Source organism: Gallinula chloropus (genome assembly GCF_964237585.1).
Source record: "Gallinula chloropus genome assembly, chromosome: 3".
In the NCBI taxonomy this organism is placed as follows: Eukaryota; Metazoa; Chordata; class Aves; order Gruiformes; family Rallidae; genus Gallinula; species Gallinula chloropus.
Window position 1 is genome coordinate 96664863 of NC_140087.1, and position 24595 is coordinate 96689457.

Genomic DNA, 24595 nt, shown 5'->3' on the forward strand with positions numbered 1-24595 from the left:
TTTCTCCACCTTCTCTTCATATAAAATGCCTGCAGAGAATAACCACTTAAGTTGCTTGAATCTCATGTCTCATTAAGGAATGGGATGGAATGCGTTAGGATTGAAACTTGTGATTTAGAGGAAAAAGATCAAGTGTGTGAGAGAGGCAGTTCTGTGAACTTTGTGACTTTAAATTTCAAACACCACCACCCCCCACCACCCCGCCCCTGCAAGAAATCAGCTCAATTGTTTTTTAATGAGCTGTCAAACCTCCCAACGCTGCAATGTCCTTCCTTGTATTTTGAGTCTTTTCCTTCCACTCCCACATATACCCCCTGTGTCTGTCTTTGTCTTTTCTGTCCAGCCTTGAAGGTTTCCTTGCTCGATTTTGCTATCTGAACTGAGTGTGTGCTCAGTGTGTGCTGTAAGCAGTGATTTGGACTTGCTCTTTGTCAGTTGTTAACTGCCAAAAAAAAAAAACCAACCCTTAAAAGCCAAGATAATGTGTTTTCTCTCTCACATCTTGTGAGTTGCCAGGGACTTTTGGGGGCTATTCATGGTCTGTTTATCAGCATTTTTTCCCTCATTTTTAGAAGTCAGGAGTGGAAAAACCCTTACTAGGTCACCCAGTCTATTCCTGTGCTAACGCTGAATGTTTCTTACATTTATACAAACCTGAGTATTGTTATCTGTATGTTCCCATCTTCCTTAGAAGGGAGGTAGATAGTTAATTACTGAGTTAATTACTGAGATTTTGTTCATTTTACCTGTCTCCTTCTAGTAGCTTCAACCAAAATCTGCTCTGCTACACCCCTTTGTTAAAACAAATGAAAGTACACGGTGTAGTATGTGTAGCCTCAAAGAATTGACTGTAACTTTGTTCACCTTTCAATATTTTTCTCGTATGATCCTTTTCCTGCAGCAATTTCATTGTGTTTCCTTGTGCAAAGCAAGTAACACTGTGCATGAAGTGTTAAGCAGTTAATAAACCCCATCAAGTAAAAGGAACAAAGCAATAGTGTTTCTTTTAAACAACTTTTCTATAAAAAAACCCCGTTTGTTTCAATTTTGCAAAATGTTTTAATTTTTACTGTAGTACTAGCCTGCTAGTGGAGTTTGTGCTCTTTGCAAAAGTGTGTATATAAGCAAAATGAAATGACAAAACAAAAGTGGGTTTTTTTCCTGGTAAATTTTGATCCTCAGTTCCTTCTGGATTCTGAAGTAACCCTAAAGCAAGGGCAGTACAGTGAAAAATACCAGGAAAACTTTTTTTAAAAGGAACCTTGAATCAGTCTACTTGTCAGCATGGCATAACCTAATGCTCACCAGCTACTTAAGACACCTCCATCCCTCTTAAGCCGTCCCTGATGGACATTTGCATGTAAAAAGAGCAGATGGCTACGTGGACTGTGGAAGAGCTGTGAGCTGCCACTGCACGCGGGTTGGTGCAAGGCAGCTGGGAACAGCTTACCAGCTAGAGATGAGCAGGCATGCACATGCTGTCAGGGACCATGAGGAATCCTTGCAATTTTTACATGCCCTGAGGAACTACTAGGAATTGTAAGTGGTAATCATTTCCTTTGCTGGCTGCAATGATACTGAATGTTGCTCTGAGAAGCAGATGAAGATCTCTTTCAGGAAACGCTGAGCAAAAACTCTTGCGGGCTAGTATTTTTTTTGGTGATCAAAAAAATCCCCAACAATTGTGTCTGTGTATATAAATTTCCTAAAGCAAACTGGCTGGTTTTGGTTTGGTTTTGTTTTTAATGATTCCCTGCTAGCAGTTCATGAAGGTGTGAAATAAAACATATTAAACATTTCTACCATTTAAAAGCTCCTGTGTAGCACTAGTTTTATCTCTTGGCAGTGTTCCTTTATTATTTACTCTGTCAGTTGGTTAACTCCTCTGTGCTATCAGAAGCTGTGTGCTTCTCCATGCCTGTGAAAAGTTTCCAGAGGCTCTGGGCAGAAGGAGCAGTCAGAGCTGGGAAGCAGATACAACTGCTGTGTCACTACCATCTTCCAAAGTCCCTAGATCACATAAAACTGTGTGTGGTCATGGCTTCCAGCCCAAACTGATTTCTTTGGATGTCACCTGGCTGCTTCTGGTGCCTGCATCTATATACTTCTGGCATATAGTTCTCCTAATTACAGTGTCCTTCAATGCTAGGAGAGCTAAATGCTTGTGGTGAGAGGTTTCCCAGCTTGTGACCATGTCGAGGTATACCAGAATGACCTTTGTAGCTCTTGAGGTGCTCCACACTGGCTTGAAATCTTAGTATGTAAAACTGTAGTGTGAAGACTATTCAGTTCATGGCTCCCAAGGTAGCAATTGTTTCACATTCTTCTGACTACCATGCAGCCCTTTGCTGGAATTTAGCAATATTATGGTAGGACAGGAGTTGTTGCTCTAGCTGAAGGAAGGTTTTTCCACTTTTTGTTCCAGTGGGCATAGAGCTGCATGTCCAGAGAGGGATGAAAGGCAGGGACTCCACCAGTGCCAAGCCCCTACAATCATCTCAGGTGCACTGTGGCACTAACAGACTAGAAATTTTGTAGTAAGTTTAATTTTTTCTTTCAGCAACATCCACAGTTTCCATTGTAAGTAACATGTCAAAGATAAATTAACAATGGCCTGTTGATGCTAAATGGTGTTTTCTTTTTCTTCCATATATATATATAGGAATTCCAGAAATCTCTTGGTGCCAAACATTCTGTGTATGATACCACAAATAGGACTGGACGGTCCTTGAAAGAGAAAACCACCTTGGCTGATGACAATTTGAAACTTGATGATATGCTGAGTGAACTAAGGGATAAGTGGGATACAATTTGTGGAAAATCAGTGGAAAGGTAAATGAAAACCAATTTAAATTATTCAGCAGATAAGAAAAAGGCTTAGAATTCTTTTGGCTTCTGTTGTGTAAAAGTAAAGCCAGAGTGGCTTGTCTGATAATTAAGACTGCCAGAGCAGTAAAATACTAGAAATGAATACTTTCCTGGTGGTGTGGGGTGGGAAAGGGTCACACTATTTCGAAAAGGGAAATGCTGAATTAAAGCTCTAGGTTGTTACCGTTTTATGCTGAATATGTTTTCTTAAAGTGTGCAAATGATTATTTCATTTGTGTGTTCTTTTTCTTTTTCTTCCACAGACAAAATAAACTGGAGGAAGCCCTGTTGTTTTCTGGACAATTTACTGATGCTCTGCAAGCTCTTATTGACTGGTTATACAAAATTGAACCTCAGCTAGCAGAAGATCAGCCAGTACATGGAGACATTGATTTAGTGATGAACCTGATTGACAATCACAAGGTAATCCCCAAAATACTCTTTTTTAATGACTAGACTGCTCATAAGTGTGGCTTTTTAATGCTGTTTTTATTTGACTATTCGTAATTTTTAGAAACATGGTCTATTTTTATGACACAAATGTTGTCCACAGTGGAAAATGCTATAAAACATGCGTGGAAGGAAACAACCCTTAGTGACTCATTGACAGCAATTAGTATTGAGATATTCCATTTAATGCTGCTGTCCATCGTATTTATTAATACCATATCAAAAATCACAAGTATGTGTGTGGGAAAGAGATGGCAAAAATTATTTTACTGGAAATCTTTGGTGGAGACAGGGATTTTTATTTCCTACATCTGCTAACCAAATGTCCAGGGCACCCATGATGACTACAGCAGCCTTTCAAACCCCCAGGGTTGCTGTGTATTCGTGAAGAAAAGTAGTTGCAATGTTTAAGTTATACACAAGATTATACAACTCAACAGGCCCAGGAAGCCTACATAGACATGCTGCAATATTTTGTAACTGAAGTGTTTCTGGAGATGACAACAAGTAGGAGATGTAGGACGTGCCTCCCAATCCCAGTTTTGAGTTCAGTATGTCAGAAGAAATGGCTGCTGAAGTTACTGTTATTGCTCAGTCAGAGCTCTGGAGCCTGGGAAGGATGGCAAGGTGAAGGTCCCTCTGTTCACCTACCAGTGACTTCCGTAACTAAAGACTGTTCAGTGAGGAGGAGATTAGTTTTTCCCCTCATAAAAAAAAAAAAACACAGAAGAAAAGAAAGAAACAACCAAACAACCCCCCCCCCCCCAAAAATCCAAACCCAAAACAAAATCATTTGGAAACACAGGTTGTCTACAAAAAATAGCCTGAAATATGCTGGAATTGCTTCTGAAATCCCATTGTGTATTTCAGCTAAGTCATAGTCAGTGGTACAGCATACTGAACTGTCATATTCTCTTTTAAGAGCTTCTTTTATGTAACTGGGTCTTGTTCCATCTGCAAATGTGATCATACTCTCACATAAATATATGAATATGTGGTGACATTTACAGCCTTATATTCAGAACCCCAGATGGGGCTTTAGTTCTGTTCTTATGATTTTAAACCTGCTCCTTGAATGTTAGCATTTTATGTGATCTTTCGCTGCTACAGCAATCTTGCATGTTAATCAAGTGTGTCAGATCAATTGTTTTGATAGACTGTAAAGCCAGCATGGTAAGGAGGATAGATTTCCCATGCATTGCATCAGGATGGGTTCTCAGGATCTGTCTAATGTCTTCCTACAACACTGCAGTCCTATTAGGATAAGATAGAGTGTAAATATCTTCATATGGAATACAATGAGCAAAACTTGTGTGTTTTGAGTCATTTTAATGGCATTATTCCTGATTGAACAGAAATCATCTTTTGATATCTTCTTATAACCAGTAAGATTTTGTTCTCTTTACATAATTATGCCTTAATGAATTAAACATATCAAATATATTTGGTGGTGCCTAGGTTTTCCAGAAGGAGCTGGGAAAAAGAACAAGCAGTGTCCAGGCTCTGAAGCGTTCTGCCAGAGAGCTGATTGAAGGCAGTCGTGATGACTCCTCCTGGGTCAAAGTCCAAATGCAGGAGCTAAGCACTCGCTGGGAGACAGTTTGTGCCCTGTCAGTATCCAAGCAAACACGACTGGAACAGGCTCTTCGACAGGTAGAGGAGTACTTGTGGTGCTATATGTATTCTATGAAGAGCAGAGGAAATATCTTACAGTCTAGTTGCCAAAAATTTAATTTCTTTTTCACTTCATGTCATTTAATCTTACTTAATTTCATTCTAAAATACTTATTTTCTTACTCATGCATTGCTTACCTTGTCTCCATCCCTTTACCAAAGCACATAATTAATGCCTCTTAGCATTTATTAGTCTTAGCTGTTATTATTAGTCCATACCGCAAATGCAAAGCAAATGTTTCAAAGACCTTACCATCTAAGGAAGTCACTCAAGTTACCGTTAAGCATGAAGGGTGATTAAGAACCATGCCCCCTTCACAGGAAGCTGAAGATTGCAATCATATTTATGCCCTTTGTGCTTTATTGGAAAAAACTATGTCTGTGTACTGAAAACCTGTTTACATTGGCATAATTACAGTGCACAGTGAAGTACATTGCAGAAGGAACGGAGTTGTGCCGAATATACTCGGTACCTTGAACAGTGTATGTATAGCAGTATGGGCTGGTACTGATCCCAAACAAATAGGTCCATCTGTACTGTTTCCATACCTAAAGTAACATGGATATACAGCTCTTCATGGGTATACTAGCTTGGGTTGATGCTAGGATGGGGCTCCAGCAGTAGCAATGTATCCACCGTGAACAAAATTCCTGCCTTGCTTTTCCCAGGGTGCTGTGTTGGTCTAGCTCTCCAGTCTTTCAGCAGGTGCAGTGCTGAGCTACCTCAAACACTAATTGTGTCTGAATATGGCTGTGCCCAAAGGTGAAAATTCCTTGCTTTCTCCAGACATAAAAGGGTCAGTCACCAACAGGCTGTCAATTCATTTTGCTTAGGCTATGCAGAAAATACAGTTCTCATCTCTCCAGCTGCTCTGTGAAAGCACCTCCCTTGTAATTTGTCAGTGTAAAGGCATGGTATTCTCAACTGAGCTGCAAATACACTATAAATCAGATGGCTAAAAGCATGAACAGGCTTTTAGGCTTCCTATAATTTTTTGTGAAGCACGAGATATTTTTACAGTTATAAAAATGTAGTACTCTATATCATTGACTTTTTAATGGAAAGTTAATGTGCCAGCACTGCTGCGTGATTAATGACTCCAAATGTGGGCTCAGTCTTCTTATGTAAACTCACGAGTGACCGTGACTTTTTGTATTTTAACAGGCAGAAGAATTCCACTCCGTTGTCCATGTCCTTTTGGAGTGGCTGGCAGAGGCAGAGCAGGCTCTTCGTTTCCACGGGGTCCTTCCCGACGATGAAGAGGCCTTGCGTACACTGATAGACCAACACAGGGTAAGTCAGAAAATGCAGAGGGTCCTTTTCATTCTAATAGGTCTGTTAAAGGGTAGAATCAAGGAAAGGAGGCAAAGTCTATCCCATGTAGTCATATCCAGCATCCAGTGTTTGCTTTTGCAGCTGTTTCTGTAGAGAAGCTAGAAATGTAGCGGAGTTGACCGTTTGGTTCCCCTGCTGGTATCGAGCTGTTGTTGAGTCGTCTTGGCTTACCAAGAAAACATCAGGCCTAGAGAAAGTGGGTGTAAATGTTTACAGACAGATGCAAAGAAAGCCCTTTATGCAATGTATGCTGCCTGACAATTATAACAGGCTGCTACAGTAGCAAAAATGTATCTCTCTCAGCACCATTGAGCAAAACAGCATATTCTTTTCTTTCAAGGTCATTTGCAAATGCCAGCAGAATGATGTTACCATCTATTAACCTTCTGTCATGGTGAAGCACCGTGCTGTCACACTTCCCATGCATTAGGTACTGAACTGCTGCAGCACAGTAGGTACTGCAGATACTAGATTATAGGCCAAACAACTAACTTCACAGCAATGAAATGGGAAAGTGACTAAGTAAGGAGCAAAGAGGTCATATTTTCACTCTCCAAACAGGATACCACAGAGTATTTAAGACCATGCAAAACTTCTTGTAAGTGTAGCAGTAATAGTACCAAGAATGTAGCGCCCACAATGTTATGGAACAAATTATGAGAGTAATGGATTTGTTCATCATGGCTCTGAAGAAAGTTATAATGAAACTTAGGAAATGGGGAGTGGAAAAGCATCCTGTTTAAATTGAGTTTGGGAATATTATTGCACAGAGCAGTGCATGCAGGGTATGACTATGGTTCTTAACGCAGGAGTTTTCAAGGTATTCATACTGCAATGTTTTGAAGAAGTTTTCAGATTTAATTTAGGGCCCTGGAAACTGGGTGCTATTCATTAGCTGGCAATTATATGTATGTATCAACATCTGCTGACTAATGTTGTCAAGTAGGAACTTGCTGTCTCCAGTGCAATGAAATTTGTGTTTTAGCTGCCTTTCTTCCACATGCACTTCATCAGTTCCCTTTTATTTGATTTATTGATCTTCTGAATACAAAGGAAAGAACAGTCTGAATAAAATCTTAGGTCTATTGGAATCACTAGGGAAAAGAAAAACAAACTTAAATTGTCCCTCTGCAGTGTAGAGTAATTAACAAAATATTCAAAAGTTCAGAATTGTGCTGCCAAAATGAAAATGTGAATTGGAACCTCAAACCAAAGCAAAGTTTGTCTCTGAGCAACCCTGTCCAGCTGGGGAGAATAATTACTAGCAGAACACAACCAACCTTAGTGTTAGATGTGGCCATAGTACTTACATTTTTTTTAGTAGGCTTTAGATGATGTTCTCCCAACCACTTTTTCTTCTTAAAGGCCAAATAATAGAAATACAGAAATTGCCATGCTAAGAAAGATGATGGCTCTGCTGCTTTACACTCACGTACATACAGCAAAATGTTTCTTGCAAGATCTCTCCTATTAAACTTGTAACATTAGCTTTCAGAAAAAAAAAAAAAGAAAATAGGGAAAATGTAATATATACTAGTTTTAAACACTACGTCTCTATTATAATGCTGCAACATTAAAAAGTATGACTGACACTGTTTACATAACTATGGTATGTATCTTCCTTTTATCACTGTGGTTCTTGTGAAATAGTTTTAATGCATTTGTATCCAGCTACGTGTTGAAAGGTTTCTTCAGGACAGTATTTTATCCAAATGGTTTCTTTTCTGGAGTACTGCACATGATTTAATGAATTCTGCTATCTCAGGCAGAGAGGTTTCTGTCACTCGCCATCCCCTCTAGGGACTGAGAGGTGTAGTAGGTTAATGGCACTGCATTAGTTAATGAGAAGCATCCCATCCTCTCTCTTGTAAGTGTGTGTGTCTGTATCACTGGAGTTCAATACCATTAGTATCCTTTACTGAGGGAAGGCTTAATACACTGTATGTAGTTGTCATGGTTTAACCCCAGCCAGAAGCCACACAGCTGCTTGCACCCTTCCACCCCCTTGGCAGGATGGGGGAGGACTGGAAGGGTAAAAGTGGGAATATTCATAGGTTGAGATAAAGACAGTTTCATAGGTAAAGAAAAAGAGGAACATGCAAGCTAAAAAAAACCCAAGGAATTCCTTCCCCACTTCTCATGGGCAGGCAGGTGTTCAGCCATCTCCAGGAACGCAGGGCTCCATCATACCTAACAGTTACTTGGAAGATGAACACCGCCACTGTGAACATCACCCCTCTTCCTCCTTCTTCCTCCAGCTTTATAAGTTAAGCATGATGTCATATGGTATGGGATATCCCTCTGGTCACTTGGGGTCAGCTGTCCCAGCTGTGTCTCCTCCCAACTCCTTTTGTACCCCCAGCCTACTCGCTGGTGTGGTGGTATGAGAAGCAGAAAAGGCCTTGGCTCTGTGTAAGCTCTGCTCAGCAGTAACGAAAACATCCCCTTGTGTTATCAACGCTGTTTACAACACAAATCCAAGAAAGAGAATAAGACCTCTCCTCTGAAACCAGGAAGTTAGTGTGTCATAGGTTTCGATTTTGAGATATTCTAGTACAGGTGTGCAGGGAAAACAATATTGTTGCCTGTTTTTTTCCTGGCCCTGGCTTATTTTGGAATTCTTTCACTACATCCCACCCCGGCTTTTCCAAAACCATTTTAAGCTGAAATATTGTAAGATTTTCACATGGTTTTATGAGAGAAGGACTGCTGTTGGGATTGGGTCTTGAACTCGGACATGAATTTAAGATAAGTAAAAATCAGTTAGTAATGAATCTCTTTAAATGTACAGCCTACCTGTTCCAGGCTTTTAAAACAAGGTAGAAGAGCTTATATCTTTTACCCTTTTATTTCATAATAGCTTGTAGGATTTATTTTTATGATGTTTAGGTGATCTTGATCTAGGATCTGATTTGGCTGATCTTTAATTTCTGGAATCCAAAATAGCCCTTTGTGAATGAAGAGTGGAAGGGTTAAACTTTCAGAGACATGGTTCCACCGTGCAGCCCAACTAGAGATGTTAAAATATAACAAAAAATTCCACTAGGCATCAAGAGATGTTGGCAGTTCCAGTTAAGGGTGCTTACAAAGACACACAGACTTACACAACATTTAGACATAACAAAATAGGCAGAATAGTAAAACTGTAGTAGTAGCAGTAATTAAAAAAAACCAACAGAACAAACTAGAGAAAGGATGGGAAAAGTCCTTCAGAAATGTTTGTTGGGTTGTTTTTTGTTGGGGGCGGGGTGGGGGGTTCATCCCCCCTGCACCCAATTTTAGTCTTGTCATCCTTTCCTCTGGCGGACGCTGTAGGAACATGAGTTGCTATGAGCTTGGATGTCTAAAACTATAAACATCCGTTTGCTTTTTACAAGATTTTTCCCACATGGCAGTGCCTCTGAAAACAGCTGGTTAATTAGCAGTCTGTCCCTGTTCTCGCTCTGTCTCTCCCCCTCAGCTGCTGAGTTTTCACATTTGTGTTAGTTTAGTATAGCTGCTCCTGAAGTCCTCTATCATCTTGTCTGAGCATGTAATTATAGTTGGACATTTCCAGACTCTGCAAGGAACTTGATAGTTTATTATGAAAAATTACTGTAACTGACAAAGCAAGTCATCTGAAATGTTGCCAATAATGATTCTATCCATGGTGTAGTTGATTTACAGCAGTTCTAAAATACTGTGATTTTCCTTCTTTTTTTTGTGAAGGGCATGTGTCTTTCAAGTGTTTGGAGTATGATGGGCTTTTAAGGAGTGGCAAGCCGGGGTACAGATTATAGAGCTTCTTCTAGTACTTTACGTGGAATAGGCACTTGAAACATTTTTAACTTTTCTCAGACACATTAAACTTGCCTGTAGCAAGTTGAATCTGAGCCGTCGAGAGGCTCCTGACCTTCCAGATTATACACTTGGATTTCTTTTGCAAATTTTGTCAGTATCTAATTGCAATTGTTACTTCTGGATTAGGAATTTATGAAGAAACTGGAAGAGAAGAAGGCAGAACTGAATAAAGCAACAGGTATGGGAGAAGCAATCCTAGCTATCTGCCACCCAGACTCCATCACCACCATTAAGCACTGGATAACAATCATCAGAGCAAGGTTTGAAGAGGTCAGTATATGTCAAGCCATCTTCATTGCAACAGTCCATCTTTGGAACATAGCTGACAACTGACATGGTAGTTACACTGAGAGGAAATGATCCATCTGTTGAGAACTAAACATTTAAAATACCCGCAGTGATGGATGTGAATACCATGCTTCCTTAGGTTTTATTTTAAAACTTATAGGGCTTTAAGAACTAAAGCAGATGGTCACACTTCTTTGTTTGTATGTATTAAAGGAAATACTGCCTGACACTTCCCATGTGAAGAAAGCAAATAGTTTCTAGGGAGAAACTCAAAAGTTTAAAAGGAAAGAAAACAGAGGGAAAACTTGAAGCGCTTTCTAATTGCATGTGGAGGATTTCAGTTCAACATATTCCTAATCCAGTAGGTTTCCAAGTGATGTAAGTGACAAGTAGGTCTCAGAGCTCTCTCAGCTGCTAAAGAGGTATTTTCCATTTATATTAATTTTAAAGAGAACCAAAATACTGGTGCTAGCAAAGTGTGGCTTCAGGAATAGCATGGAGGAAGACAGACACCAAATCCTGCATGATTCACTAACTTAGGCATATTGTTTGATAAAGTTCTTAGTATGTTTCCTGAATGTGTTATGTACAGCAGCTGAATATCTGGAAAAAAAATGCGGTGTTGAACTGGGAATTCTGGTTACCTAACACCTTTAGTGATCAGCTATTGGGTTTGCAGTTAGCAGAACAATTTTTAATGCATTTTGAAGAATTTTATATGTGCACATACTCATGGATTGGTTCTTTCATCAAGGTCTTAGCATGGGCAAAACAACATCAACAGCGACTGGCAGGAGCTCTGGCTGGACTTATTGCTAACCAGGAATTGCTGGAAGCCTTGCTGTCCTGGTTGCAGTGGGCAGAGACTACGCTTACTGAAAAAGATAAAGAGATTATCCCCCAGGAGATTGAGGAAGTGAAAGCACTTATAGCTGAACATCAGGTGAGGCATGTTAAATAATATGTGTCCTATACATTTCACAAATGGTGTTCACGGATCAGGTAGGCTGTGTCATCAAGTGTGAATCTCCCCAGGTATTTTCTTTCCTAATTATCAAATCCCTTTGCAGATACTCAGCTCTGTGTTTTGTATATATACAATGTGCTTGTAGTGTGGTCAACGCGAAGGTAAAAAGCCAACCAAGCAAAAATTCAGTGCTGTGTTGTTCTAAAAGCAAACCTTAACTCCCTGTAGGAACAAGGATGATGATAATGATAAAAACCCCACATGAAATATATGATAGTGCTGCTGCCTTAGAAGTGTGGCTTTACTAATTGGATTTCAGAAATAAGTTCACATAGTGCCAGAGGGAGCTGCTGGTGCAATGAATGCTCAGAGGCTTACTCCAGCTTACACACCAGTGCTGTCTCACTTTGATGAACTGTGGGCTGGACAGCAAGGAACACAGAGTGCTTGGAGCCAAAATTCTGTTATACATCACATCACCCCGCATAGTTACTAAAGGAGTTTGTCAGACTGGGTTTTGGATTTTAGCCTTCCTTTAACAGGCAAGCCATAGAAGTCTTAAAAGCTTATATTGCAGGTCTTTCCTACCTACATATCCTTTGTGTCTTTTTTGTGATTCTGGCGTTACAAGAGTCTTTCTGTGCCATTCTTGTAACTTTGGTGTTTTTCCATTGTATGTGTTTTTCATTCCCGTGGTCACTTTTGTGCAATGTTAATTAAAACCACCTCTATCTGACTGCAGATGTTCATGGAGGAAATGACCAGAAAACAACCTGATGTGGATAAAGTTACAAAGACCTATAAAAGAAAGGCACTTGAACCCACTCCAGTACAATCTCATATCCCTGTCCTTGATAAGGGAAGAGCAGGAAGTAAGTAATGAAGTATTTTGGGGCAGGTCATGCACACCGTTGCTCTATCTATAAAGATAACAGATTACTAATAATCTAATAGGTTTCATTACCTTCTAGTGAAACAGAGTGGAATTCTCTTGTCTGGTTTTCCCAATTATCTGTCCTTTTTTTCATTGTGAGGAACTTTCTTATATTGGACTTGTATTTTTAATTTTTGCCCTATACTTCTTGAATACCTAAGTGTGCAGCCTTTCACGTGCTTTTAAATTTCTGAGTGTGTGTGTGCTGAGTCTTTGCGGCTCTACTGTTATCTGAAAGCGCAAACAACTTTTTTTACTTAAAGATGTAGAGACAAAACTTTGCTCTTACTGTCTCTGAAATTATATGGATCCAATTAGAAATTGTGTTCAGAAAGGTGAATGGAAAGCAAATCATCAAGTGAGGAAATTGATTTTTGCATTTTTAGATATACTTAGCCATTGTATTTTTAGCTTGCCCATACATGGAACCTGCTTCCAAAGCCAAATTCTTTATTTTGTAACTCGCAGAGATACTTGCAAAGATTTTTGTAGAATCTGCACAGCTTCACTAGTGCAGCCACTACTAGCTGCTGCTGGCTAAACAAAAGTGACTTTAACCACCATGTGGTCCTTCCCCAGCAATGGTTAAGAAAAATAAAATGAATCTCATCAGATGGAATCATATCAGGGTGTATAAGCTGATTATTTGGGACAGGAAGGAGTAGTTTTATGAAGGTCAGGTACCCTTCACATGAGTGTTTTGTTTGAACTGAGACTTACCCGTTTCATTGTATTTTAACAGGAAAGCGTTCCCCCACACCAGGCATATATCCGTCAGCAGCCCAGGCGCAAATCGAGACCAAGAACCCACGGGTAAACCTGTTAGTCAGCAAATGGCAGCAAGTCTGGCTTCTGGCCTTGGAAAGAAGAAGAAAACTTAATGATGCTTTGGACAGACTTGAAGAGGTCAGAAAAGGACAGTACATAATACGTGTGCTTCTTGCCTAATGTTGTTTACCCTGGATTAAATTGTCAAAACTCGTAAATAATGTAAACAACATCCGTATTTGTTGTATTATGTTGTATGGTACAGCTAACTGAAAACACTGAGATACATATGGTTTAACTTGCTTTGAAATCTGTCACTCATTTTAAATTTGAGGAGTGTTAAGGTGTTTAAAGTATCTAAGTAGGTCTTCAAACAACCAATTATTCAAAAGAATGCAGATGTTGTCTCTTGTTAATGCTCTAGATTGATTTCAACTGAGAAAACTTCTTTCTCTTTTTTTTTTTTTTATTAAGCTGAGAGAATTTGCCAACTTTGATTTTGATATTTGGAGGAAAAAATACATGCGATGGATGAACCATAAGAAGTCTCGTGTGATGGACTTCTTTAGGAGGATTGATAAAGATCAGGATGGAAAGATAACAAGGCAGGAATTTATTGATGGAATTCTTTCCTCAAGTAAGTTTTAAAATTAACTTCATGTTGGAACTTGGAACAGCTGATGAAAGCTTATTGTCTATATACAGTTTATTGTGTTAGGAGGAGGTCACTTTTGAGGTCATTAATTACGATTCATTTATACTGTAATTATTTTACTTGAAAATATTGCTAGATTCTAGAAGCTTTTTTTCTAGTTCTTTTATATTGTGAATCAGATTACAAATATCACATTTATATTACTGGTTTACTGGCCTCAGATTGTCATTCCTACAGTACATTAGCTACTGAAACAATTACTTTTATTGATTAGTCAGAATAGTAAAACATACTTTGTATAAAACCTGGAGATAATTTTCAGAATTTGTTCATATGATGGGATTTTTACTTTTAAGTCAAATTGTAGAAGGAAACCATGTAATTTGTGGAATCAGTGTTTCCATGAACCATGACCACGTTCATACACCTGTATAACGAGGATCAAAGTATGAAGCAATCAGACTAGGAAGGGACTTTTCCAAGCATTCCGGTGGATTGGCATTCCTTAGGTATGCGCAGTTGGTGGTAACATAAGCCTTCCACATCACAGGTCTGTGTGTGATCATGTTTCCCTTTAGCACCTGGCTCATAACAGATAAGGGCCTAGGACTTAAAAGAATCCTTTATCTTCAGATCAGAGAAGCTTTTGCTTTGAGCAGTGACGATTCAGAATTGGGCTGCTTATAGCATCTGTGTTATTCTGTAGGAGAATATTGTAACATGCGTGTGTGTTTGTGTGTGTTCCTGCCCTGCTTTAGGAAATGCAGTAATGTAGTCACTACATGTGCACATCCCTGTTAGGCATGAACTGACAGAAGTTGAAAACCCCCTGATAGCACCAGGAGGTTAAACAGTTTACTCATCTAGCTCAGTTGATATCAACTCATTAGAACTGCTAGCATACTCATTATTTACTCCCTTTTCACCGGCTAGACTGTTTCACAGAGAAACTCTGTGCGTTAGTACTCTGCTGTGGTGAACTTGATCTGAAGAAGGATTTCACAAAATACCATGTGTGTTTCCATGTTGGGAAGGCCTTGCATTCCACATTCAGTCAGCAGTGAAATTCTCACTTAACCTTTCTGGACTAACAATTTATCATGTTAATCTGTGGTGTTTTATGTGCTTTGAAGGTCAAAATGTTAAAAAAACCCACTGTATATTTTACAGTTTAATCTGTGCCCTTACTTCTGTGTCTCTTCAAGCCACACTATGATATTCATTTTAATCCAACATCTAGGTAACATTGGCAATCCAGATTGAAAGAATCTTTCTGAAGAAACACTGTTTTGTATGTCCTTGGATTTTTGGATGAGCATTGTCTGTCACCTAGTGCCTAAAAGCCTTTTAATATTTATCATAAAGCCTGTCATTGTAACAAGATTGGAAAGTCAAAAAACTTAGCTTCTGTTCTTGTCTTTGTCTCACAGAATTCCCAACAAGCCGACTTGAAATGAGTGCTGTTGCAGACATTTTCGATAGAGATGGTGATGGATATATTGACTATTATGAATTTGTAGCAGCTCTGCATCCAAACAAGGATGCATACAAGCCTCTCACAGATGCCGACAAAATTGAAGATGAGGTACATTCTCTGATTTCTTAGATTGTACTCTATTCTACTTGGGTCATGTCCTTTAATAATTAATTTTATTTTCACTCCTATATAATTGGGAACTTTACCAGTTACACAAATACTTAGAAATGTGGTAATCACAGTAAAGTAACCATCCAGTTGTGGTTTATTTTTTTCAGGTTACAAGGCAGGTAGCTAAATGTAAATGTGCAAAACGGTTTCAAGTGGAACAGATTGGGGATAACAAGTACAGGGTAAGTCTTCCAAGGACCTTCTTAGTTTTTTCAGCTTAAAGAGTCTTCTTATGATATGATTATGTAAGGAATATTAATTTACAGGTATTTTGTATGGCAATTACATGTTTTCTGACTTCAGGCTTGTCTAAATTTTAATTTTTTTTTTCTGGTTAGAACATAGGCTGAAGATACAGGAAAATGCTGCTGCTTGTATTTTTGCTGAAGCTACTGAAACTTTTCAATGTATGGGAATTATAAAAACTAAACTGCCCGAATACATACATACACACATGCGTACATCATACAACAGTTCCTTAAAAGCCAGTCTTTTTGCCTGGATTTGGGATATGTTTAAATTGTACCTGATTTTCTGTTCGTTTCATTAATCCAACGATATTTTCCTGTGGTATTGTGTTGTACTTTAAAAATCTTATACCAAAGTGTATTCAGTCACTTTTATCCTTGTTGTCATGTTATTGGAGTACATTGTTCCTTCTGAAGAAGCACAATGAATGTGTTAGGTACCTGCAAAACTATTTTAGATCACAGAAAAATAAATAGCACATTGTAGAGAAAGATCTGCTACCCCTAGATTCAATAACCAGAACAATTTCAGGTTAAATATGCAATCTTTGGCTAAATACCTGTAGATGATTATTTTGAAAGACCACAGAAACCACAATGGAAAGGAAACAAAGGCCTTGAATATCTTCCAAAACTCAGTCTCCGGATGGCTAACTACCCTGCTCATCTCTGAAGTAGATACTTTATTTAGAATGTCTAATGTGTTAGTTTGCATGTGTTCTAGAGTCATATAAAGAATTTCCTGTAAACTAATCGTGTCTTTCTTCCATTTTTCATTTCTTATCAGTTCTTCCTGGGAAATCAGGTATAAACCAGTGGAATGTGTTATGAAGTTTCTTTTTTTTTTCTTTTCTTTTTTTTTTTTTCTAATGCATAGTGATGTAAGCTTGCAATGGTCAGTCTTCTCATCATCCTTTCATCCTCAGCTAATTCATTGCTGATCAGCTGTGGTATTTCTTTAAATGCTGTGGAGCATTCCTTGTCTCAGGATCCTTCCTCTTCAATCTCTCACCTGCTTTCTTTGGCTAGTTTCCTCATTAAGGAGATTACTTTTAAAGGAACCAGATAATGGCAGCAGCAATTCCTATAGTAAAAAAGCTTGAGTGTTTGAATTGCAATTTTAGAATTACTATTTTATCAGTTTTCATTTTTACAGCAAAATGCTTCAGAATTTTGTATTACCTTTCTTAGGCTGTCAGATTAAAGGCTAATCACAGTAAACAGAGACCCTAGTCTCATATCACTAATTTATTGCAAATTAGCTGAAAAATACTTTGATTTTCAAAAAAAAAAATAATGCCTGTACAGTCATGAGGACTGATTAAGAATTTAGCTGATTGTTGGTATTTTATATGCTAACACAGTGAAACAATACAAAATGAGGAAATAGGCAAATTAACCTTACTGTTCCAGTTTAGATTATTCCCTCTCTCAAGTGTTTTCACAGACCTATGTCAGGTCTATAATGTAGTGAGGCTGTGTTTAAGAATTCTTTTTGTCAGTGGGGTCATTGGCAAGTCATACTGCAATGGCACTATACAGTGATCCAGAGAGGACACGCTAACCATTGCATACTCCTGTGGTGTGTACGGATGAACACCTTCTTAAATTGTTAAATCACGCTTGCCTGATAACATGGGAAATACTTAACAAAAGCCAGGTACCATTAGTATCTTATCTGTGCTCTTAGAAAGGCAATAATATGTATAATACATTCTGGAAATGCTAGTGTTAACAACATTAGCCATTTTAAGTCTGGAGATGTTGAAAATGTAGTTGCATTCTTGTGTATTGGCAAAGCCTGTTGAAGTCAACAAAAAAGAATGAAGAGCAGTGGATAATCTTACCATGTGCCTCAAGCTATCTAAAATGTAACATATTTTCCACGTATGGAATAAGCTTCTGTTTGACAAGACTATTTAAAATGATGTTAATCCTCTTATCTGCCATCTGTACTTTCAGATCTGGGAAGCGTACAGTATTTTTTGAGAGCATCTAACTCTTGCTGGTGCAGAACAGCATCACAGTAAAATCACCTTCCTCAAGTTGGCTGAGGCTTCTGTAGTAGTGACCATGATGTTACATTGCTATTGTTAAGAACAGGCCTTTTTGTGGCTTAGACTTCCTTTGGTTTTATTCCAGTGTTTGTACACTGATCATATGAATCAACGTAAATACCATTCAAGGAAAGTTGGTATCCTGGTTATTTTAAAAAAGAAATGAACTGAGTTACAATTAGGAAAAATGCCTTGCCTAGATACCCGTGGCATTTTCCAGGAGCCCCACTGTCTGAATTAACCACAGCCTAGGTAGGAAGTTTCCAAAGGGTACTGTAACTGACCCTTGGTGTAGTTGCCTCATGGGGTCTAACTGAAGAGTGAAACTGATATTGGGTGGAAGACACAGTATCTTTCTCAAAAAAAAAAAAAAAAAAAAATCTATAGAAACAAGCCAATGAAAATAAACAGTACCAATTTGGATGCCATATCTTTTATTTAAACTCTGATCTATATATGTAAAACAGTTCTTTGTTCAACACATACTGCACGTGTTAGTAGAAAGCCCTTACAAATAGTGCTTATGTAAATGTTCTTATTTATAACAAAACAAAAAAATATAAAGTGGCAAGCTTTGCTTTTGTTTGGTTCCTAAAAGTAATATTCCTTTAAACTTATTCTCTCTTCTTGGCTTAAGTAGTAGCAAACTACTAAAGTAATTTAACAAGTAGGGAGCACGTTTGTGTGGTTTGCATTTAAAACATTTCACTCCCCTCACTGGAGCAAGTAGGTGCAGTTGAACTGTGGCCAACCTTCTCCAAGGGTCCAAGGTTGTCCCAAAGAGATGTGTTTGAGTGCCGTTGATTGCAGTGAGTGCTCCGCATGTTTGCGTGTGAGCGCACTACACTTGGCCTGATGACCTGATACCCAAATAAGGACTTTTTTAGACAATGCCACTAAAGTACTGAATTCTTCTGGTTAATTTTCACGAGATCAAGTGGTCAACATTTTGGTCGTGTTTTCTTTGATCCACTTTTGAATGGAGATACTGTGTACAGAATTTTTTTTATACAGGTTTCAAGGAAAAAGTGTACTTTAGGTCTGGTCATCAGCCCAAAGGAAGAATGGGCTAGAACAAGAGTTAGTGTGAAACAGGTTTTTGTGCATCTCTGAATTGTGAAGAACCTTGATGTGTAGTCCAAAGAGTGGCAAGCAGTTTATAACAGAGGACAGTAACGACAGCTATCAATCACTCACTGCTTCTTTAATGGTCCCTTCCCCACATGCACCTTGCTATAGGTCAGCAATGTCAATGCTATATCCGAAAATATCCCTATAAATGAATCAATAGGTAGAACTGTGTAACACTCATAATGCATTGGATTTCTAGCCTGCATACTGATGATTTAAAGCAATCCTGCCTTCCTTTCAGCTGACATCATTAAAATCTAGACTGTTGCAGAAGAGTTTGCTTAAGATTTTAACAGTGAAATAATGCAAGTAGGTCTTCCTTAATTTGCACAAATGCAGATTGTAAGCAATTACGTGTGTTACTAATTTTGCTTCCTTTATGAGCTCAGACATTTGAGAATCAAGTATAAAATTAAACCTGAGATTCTTACTTACCATCCTCGCCATCTCCTTTGGATTAATGCAGCAGCATCTGATTTGAAACCTTAACAGCTTTAATAATCTGCATAAATAAATCTGATTTTTTTAGCATTTACTAATAATTAAATAGCAAAATAAACTCATTAAATATCTGATTTTTAACCTATCAGCATTGAACTGTGTCTGAATGACTGAAGACCTGAAACCAATCTTTGATTTTTTTATTGCAGTTTGGTGACTCTCAACAACTGCGTCTTGTTCGTATCCTAAGAAGCACAGTCATGGTTCGTGTTGGAGGTGGCTGGATGGCACTTGATGAGTTCTTAGTGAAAAACGATCCTTGCAGGGGTATGTAACACTGCTGTTAAAATGGACACAGAGATAATTATTTGGATACAGTCACCATTCATTGATTCGAGATGGAGATTGAATTGTATAAAATGCCAGTTCTGTAAACATCATCTCACTAAATGTCATGTAATGATCTGTTTTTTGTAAACTTTATATCCCATGGTTAAGATCCTCTTCACTTGCACTGATGTATGTCTAGAATAACTGTGGTGTCTTCTGCGCAGTTCCTCCACTGTTAGAGTGGTGTAACTAGGAATTGAACTTTTAGCCCAGATAGAGTTTATGGCATGTAAGCTGCTTGTATGACTTGGCAGAAGTAGCACACAGAAATGTCCAATTAAACCTTCTCGGCGAGAGAGAAGTTTTAAGGCAGTAAATCAAAATGAGGCAATTGAATCAAAGAGTAACAACAACAACGACACAAAAAAATTTCTCTGGCCAGGGGCTGTGCCCAGGCTTTCAGGCTCTGCCTTTGTAGCCCAGTCTTTTCATTGGCATCCTCCCCAGAACCACTTAGCAACGCCCAGAACCTTGTACAAAGCAAGCTCTGGTCAGGAGGACTTGATGCTCTGGACAAGCAGGGAACGCTCTGTCACCGTGCCCTCCAAGGCATTGTATCAAATGCACCCTTTTATTGTACACTGCAGCATAATGTCATCCTAGTTTGCCAGAAAGCCTGCTTCTGGAGTGGGAAGGTAGGCTCTGTCTGGCACCATTCTTGGAGGAACTGTTGGAATTAGGGAAAAAGCCATTTGTGGAGGGAGTCGAATAATAACTGAAGTAGTGAAATTGCAGAAGGTCTAATGATGGCTGTGTTCAGAATGAGCTGATGTTCTGTGACCAGGTAATTCTATCCTATTAACTAGCAGCATTAAGTTAACTGCATTTTTACTTCTCGTGAGTGCTACAGAATCATAATCAATAGTGTAATATCTTGAGAACAGCACATAGTTCAGGAGAGGCAAGTGAGCTAGTGAAGACAGACATCAACTGTCCTGTGGACCTTACTCCAGTGTCATCTGTCTCACACAGCTCCTACTTTGGCACCAAGACAGTCTGATACAGACCTGGAGAGGGTGAAGCATTTGTATCATAGCAACTGTCATGCTAAGCCAAGGCCATTAAATGCAAAAGGAAGCTATTATAAAAACACATGAGGACTGACAGCCTGCCACTAAGGCCTAGAAACCTTTGTCTACGGGCTTAAAATGTACCTGTAAAACTTAGTATCATAGTATCATAAAACAGCTGTCATAAGCCTTGTGATGACATCTGTGAGATTTTCAATAGTATTAAAAATAGTCCTTTTGCTAACATATTGCATATATTGTTTACTAAAGAAAGAAACAGTAAAGTTACATTTATTGGTGTTGGACCCCAGGTCTAACAAGTTTAAGACCTGATTCTGCACCTGATACTCTTAAGAAAGTCATTTAAGCCTGCAGAGCCATCCTCACTGAACAGTTTTCTACTCCCATTCCCCGACAGTGCATGGTAGTGGAAAATGAGATGTGCCACAAGGTATCTTACTTCATTGAAGGACTAATGTGGGTAGTTCTGAGGTATCCCAGACGGTTTCCTTAGGCGTACTGACAGGTAGACTTGCAATTCCTACTTGGGTCGACACTGAGAGATTCAGTACTTGATAACTATCTAATGAAATTGCTAAAATTTCTGATTACTGTCCTCAGATTAAGAGTCATTTGAAACTTTATGCCATCTTCTTTAATAAACCCTGTATTCGAGTATCTCTGTAGTATTTTCTATAGTACTTTATCCTATTTTTTGTGGGAAATACATGAGCAGGTGACTAAGTCAACACACCGGGTCTAAAGAGATGCCAGTTAATCTCTGTAAAATCATCCAGACACTGGACATTGTGCATTGGTACTTAATCCTAGGCTTGGTTGGAGTCAGTGGTGCAGGTTCAGACTTTCCTTAAGCACCTCACCTAGCAAATCTGCATTTCCACCAAGGGCTGCTCACATATTCAGATATATCACGCTTCAAAGAACCGTTGTCATAAACAGCTGTAGAAGTATTGGGCCTAGTTATGCAAAATCATTTTAGCTTGTGTTACTTCTTTATGTCAGCAGATAAATGCCGTTACATGTGTACTTGGGACTGCAGCTGAGCCTATCCAAGCACTATTTCCTTTTCGCCTAGGAGACCTTTGATAACTCCCCTCAGAGCACTTAGAGACGGCTTTCGCTCTGAGTCCTGTCTTTTGGCCTGGTGCTCTGATTCTCTTGCATATGCAGCTGCTGTACTTGATTTCTTCTCCTGCTAACGATTTTCTTTAATGTGACCCATGTCCTGTGTCATTTTTTCTAGTTCATCATCACGGGAGTAAAATGTTACGTTCGGAATCAAACTCTTCAATTACCACTCAGCCTACTATAGGTTGGCAAACCCCTCTCTTTGTCTCCTCCTCCTCCTCTTCTCCTCTCTCTTCATTTCCTTCCCACTTTATTAAAATATATACTTTTAACAATATGCTACACCCATCATGTTTAGCTTAATGTGTTCCTACATGGGCTGGTGCTTTGCAAGCTGATTTTTTTTTTTTTTTAACACGCTTTATAAGAGTGTTTCAAAACCAGTTGTCATTCACACTGACACAGTTAAATGCTAACACGTCTTGCATCTATTCTTGCAGAACATTCTCTCATATGTGTGTTTGTGTGTGTGTGTGTGAGTGCTTAGCCACCAATTACCTCATCATAGTTTGGATTTTATGTTCATCATTGCATGTTGCCAAACTACATAACTTCATAGTTTTGAATAAATATATTTGCTGCTTTCCTGTAATACGTACTTAGCAATTTCTTCTGGAACATACAAGCAAGTATTATTTATTATGAGTAGCTGTAGAGTTAGCAAAACTACTCATCAGGTTGTGTCTATGTATTAGTAGTTGATTGATTAACAATGATTTAGCACGTTGAGCATTCCATTATCACGCTGACTTCCTTTGACAGTGGTTCATTCCTGCTGGCATAAAGTATTAGAATAAGCAAGTTCTGCACATAACTCTTCTGTGTCCAAAATAAATGCATTACACAGTAATGCATTTTATTTATTGTTAAAACGTGTTGGAGTTGGCATGGCAAAAATGACAGTAAACAGCCTTGTGACAGTTTTCATATCTGACTAAATGAGCGCCTTTCTTTGCTGCAGCCAAAGGGAGAACAAACGTGGAGCTGCGTGAAAAGTTCATCTTGGCAGATGGTGCCAGTCAGAGCATGGCAGCTTTCCGACCACGGGGTCGTAGGTCACGACCCTCTTCAAGGGGTGCCTCTCCCAACAGATCTACTTCTCTGTCAAGTCAAGCCGGCCAGGCAGCTGCCCCACAAGCAGTTGCTACAAGTACGCCAAAGGTAAGGAGAGAAAAAAACTGCACTGGTTAACAAATGGGGTGTAGATTTTTTTTTTCCCTCTTTCTCCACCAATATAGGTCCGTTCCCTAGCTGATAGGGAAGAACTGTCTCCATTTTATTTTGTAGTCTGGGGAGGACCTTTTCATTGTGCTTCCTCTACTGTTTGTTTGCAACATGGGAGTAGAAGAATTCTTTACATTTAAGGTGCTGCACAACCTGACTGGCAATTTGGGAATAAAGTCTGAAAGAGCAATGAACCTCTCCACCTTGTTTAAAATATAAATTCTGCCATATCTTTGCTTCAGAACATTTATCATCAACTCTTTCTGCTTAGTTTTTATTTCTGCTGAGAGATTTGATCACCCTGTGGAAGCCTGGGTATCCTTCTCCATGACATTGTTTTCCATCTACTGTCCTTCATATTTTTATTTACCATTGTTTCATACAGACACCCCATCATTTAACACGCAACTATGGTAAACCATGGTTGACAAACAGCAAAACGCCAACTCCTCCTAAGCCAGCAGAATCCTCAGACTATCAAGGGTCATCTGCAGAGGTACAGTAAGGATAGAGATTCTAGTATAACAACCTTCTTTCACTAAAACTGTCCACTAACAACCACTAGAGTTTCAGTGCTTCAGAGCTGCAACATCCTTTGCATATTAATTCATCATCTTTAGTTTAGATCTTCGTCAAATTATTTCTTTTCTTTACTTTTCCGAAGTCGGGTTGGTTTATTTTTCTTTTTAATATATACCCTGTGTGTTACAGGTTTTGACTTTTAGGAAAAACTCGGCCTCAGTGAATTTATGCTTTAAGTGGCAATGGTTAATAAACCATCACAGTATGCAAAAAACTGCATGAGCAAATGTGGGAAAGGACCTTTTTTTTTTTTTTAAATAAAGCTGTTCATATACTTCATAGGTTTCTTTCCCCAAATTGTTTACTTTGAGTTCATAGTGTACTGCAGTATTCATGAACTGTGGGAATGAGATTAATTCCAATCTCCAGTGCAAACCCACTAAATGAATACCCAGTCACTGTGAAGAAGATGACACAAAAGACTGAGTGTGATACATCAATTTCTCCAACAACTGAAAGTTTCCTTAAGGGGTAGTGACCAAGTGTCACTGTAATAAGTTAGCTATTTGGTGACTTAAGAGGAAACAAGCATTGGTCTTACTTGCAGCCCATGACTTACATAGAGACTGCTAGTATAGCAATTAGGATTGTGCCAGCGATCAAGATGTATGACCAAAATCTGAATGGTCGCAAAGCCACACTGTCTCCTTTAATGCCATTGCAGTCAGTGAAAAGGGGGCAGCTGGATCAGGCTGCAAGCTGACTTGCCACTTGTAGGAGTTACTCTTGCCCTGGGATAGACAGAGGACTTGGTGAGAGGAAGCTTGTGCCACTGTCACCTCTGTTGTATCTGCTTTTCACCTGTCTGTTTGGATGCTTACTGTGGGCTGCAGGCCTATGTATGTGTGCAGCTCTTGGAGCAAGCGGCGCTTTTGCCTGGAATGATTAACGATAGCACAGAGTTGAGCCAGTTGTCAGTTTCTAATATATTCCTG

General features: G+C 38.9%; 1 protein-coding gene across 1 annotated transcript in view; it reads left to right on the forward strand.

Moving 5' to 3' along the window:
- DST (dystonin) overlaps positions 1 to 24595 on the forward strand; it is a gene marked incomplete at its 5' end in the record, with an annotated part of 301073 nt that overhangs the window by 272648 nt on the left and 3830 nt on the right. Inside the window, 15 exons of the mRNA XM_084262411.1 lie at positions 2663 to 2832; positions 3132 to 3291; positions 4777 to 4971; positions 6158 to 6286; positions 10295 to 10438; positions 11211 to 11399; positions 12166 to 12295; positions 13100 to 13263; positions 13600 to 13762; positions 15211 to 15365; positions 15536 to 15610; positions 16464 to 16481; positions 19515 to 19632; positions 22816 to 23015; positions 23464 to 23574. Of these exons, the coding sequence (XP_084118537.1) occupies positions 2663 to 2832; positions 3132 to 3291; positions 4777 to 4971; positions 6158 to 6286; positions 10295 to 10438; positions 11211 to 11399; positions 12166 to 12295; positions 13100 to 13263; positions 13600 to 13762; positions 15211 to 15365; positions 15536 to 15610; positions 16464 to 16481; positions 19515 to 19632; positions 22816 to 23015; positions 23464 to 23574 (2121 nt within the window). The remainder of the gene's footprint in view (positions 1 to 2662; positions 2833 to 3131; positions 3292 to 4776; positions 4972 to 6157; positions 6287 to 10294; positions 10439 to 11210; positions 11400 to 12165; positions 12296 to 13099; positions 13264 to 13599; positions 13763 to 15210; positions 15366 to 15535; positions 15611 to 16463; positions 16482 to 19514; positions 19633 to 22815; positions 23016 to 23463; positions 23575 to 24595) is intronic.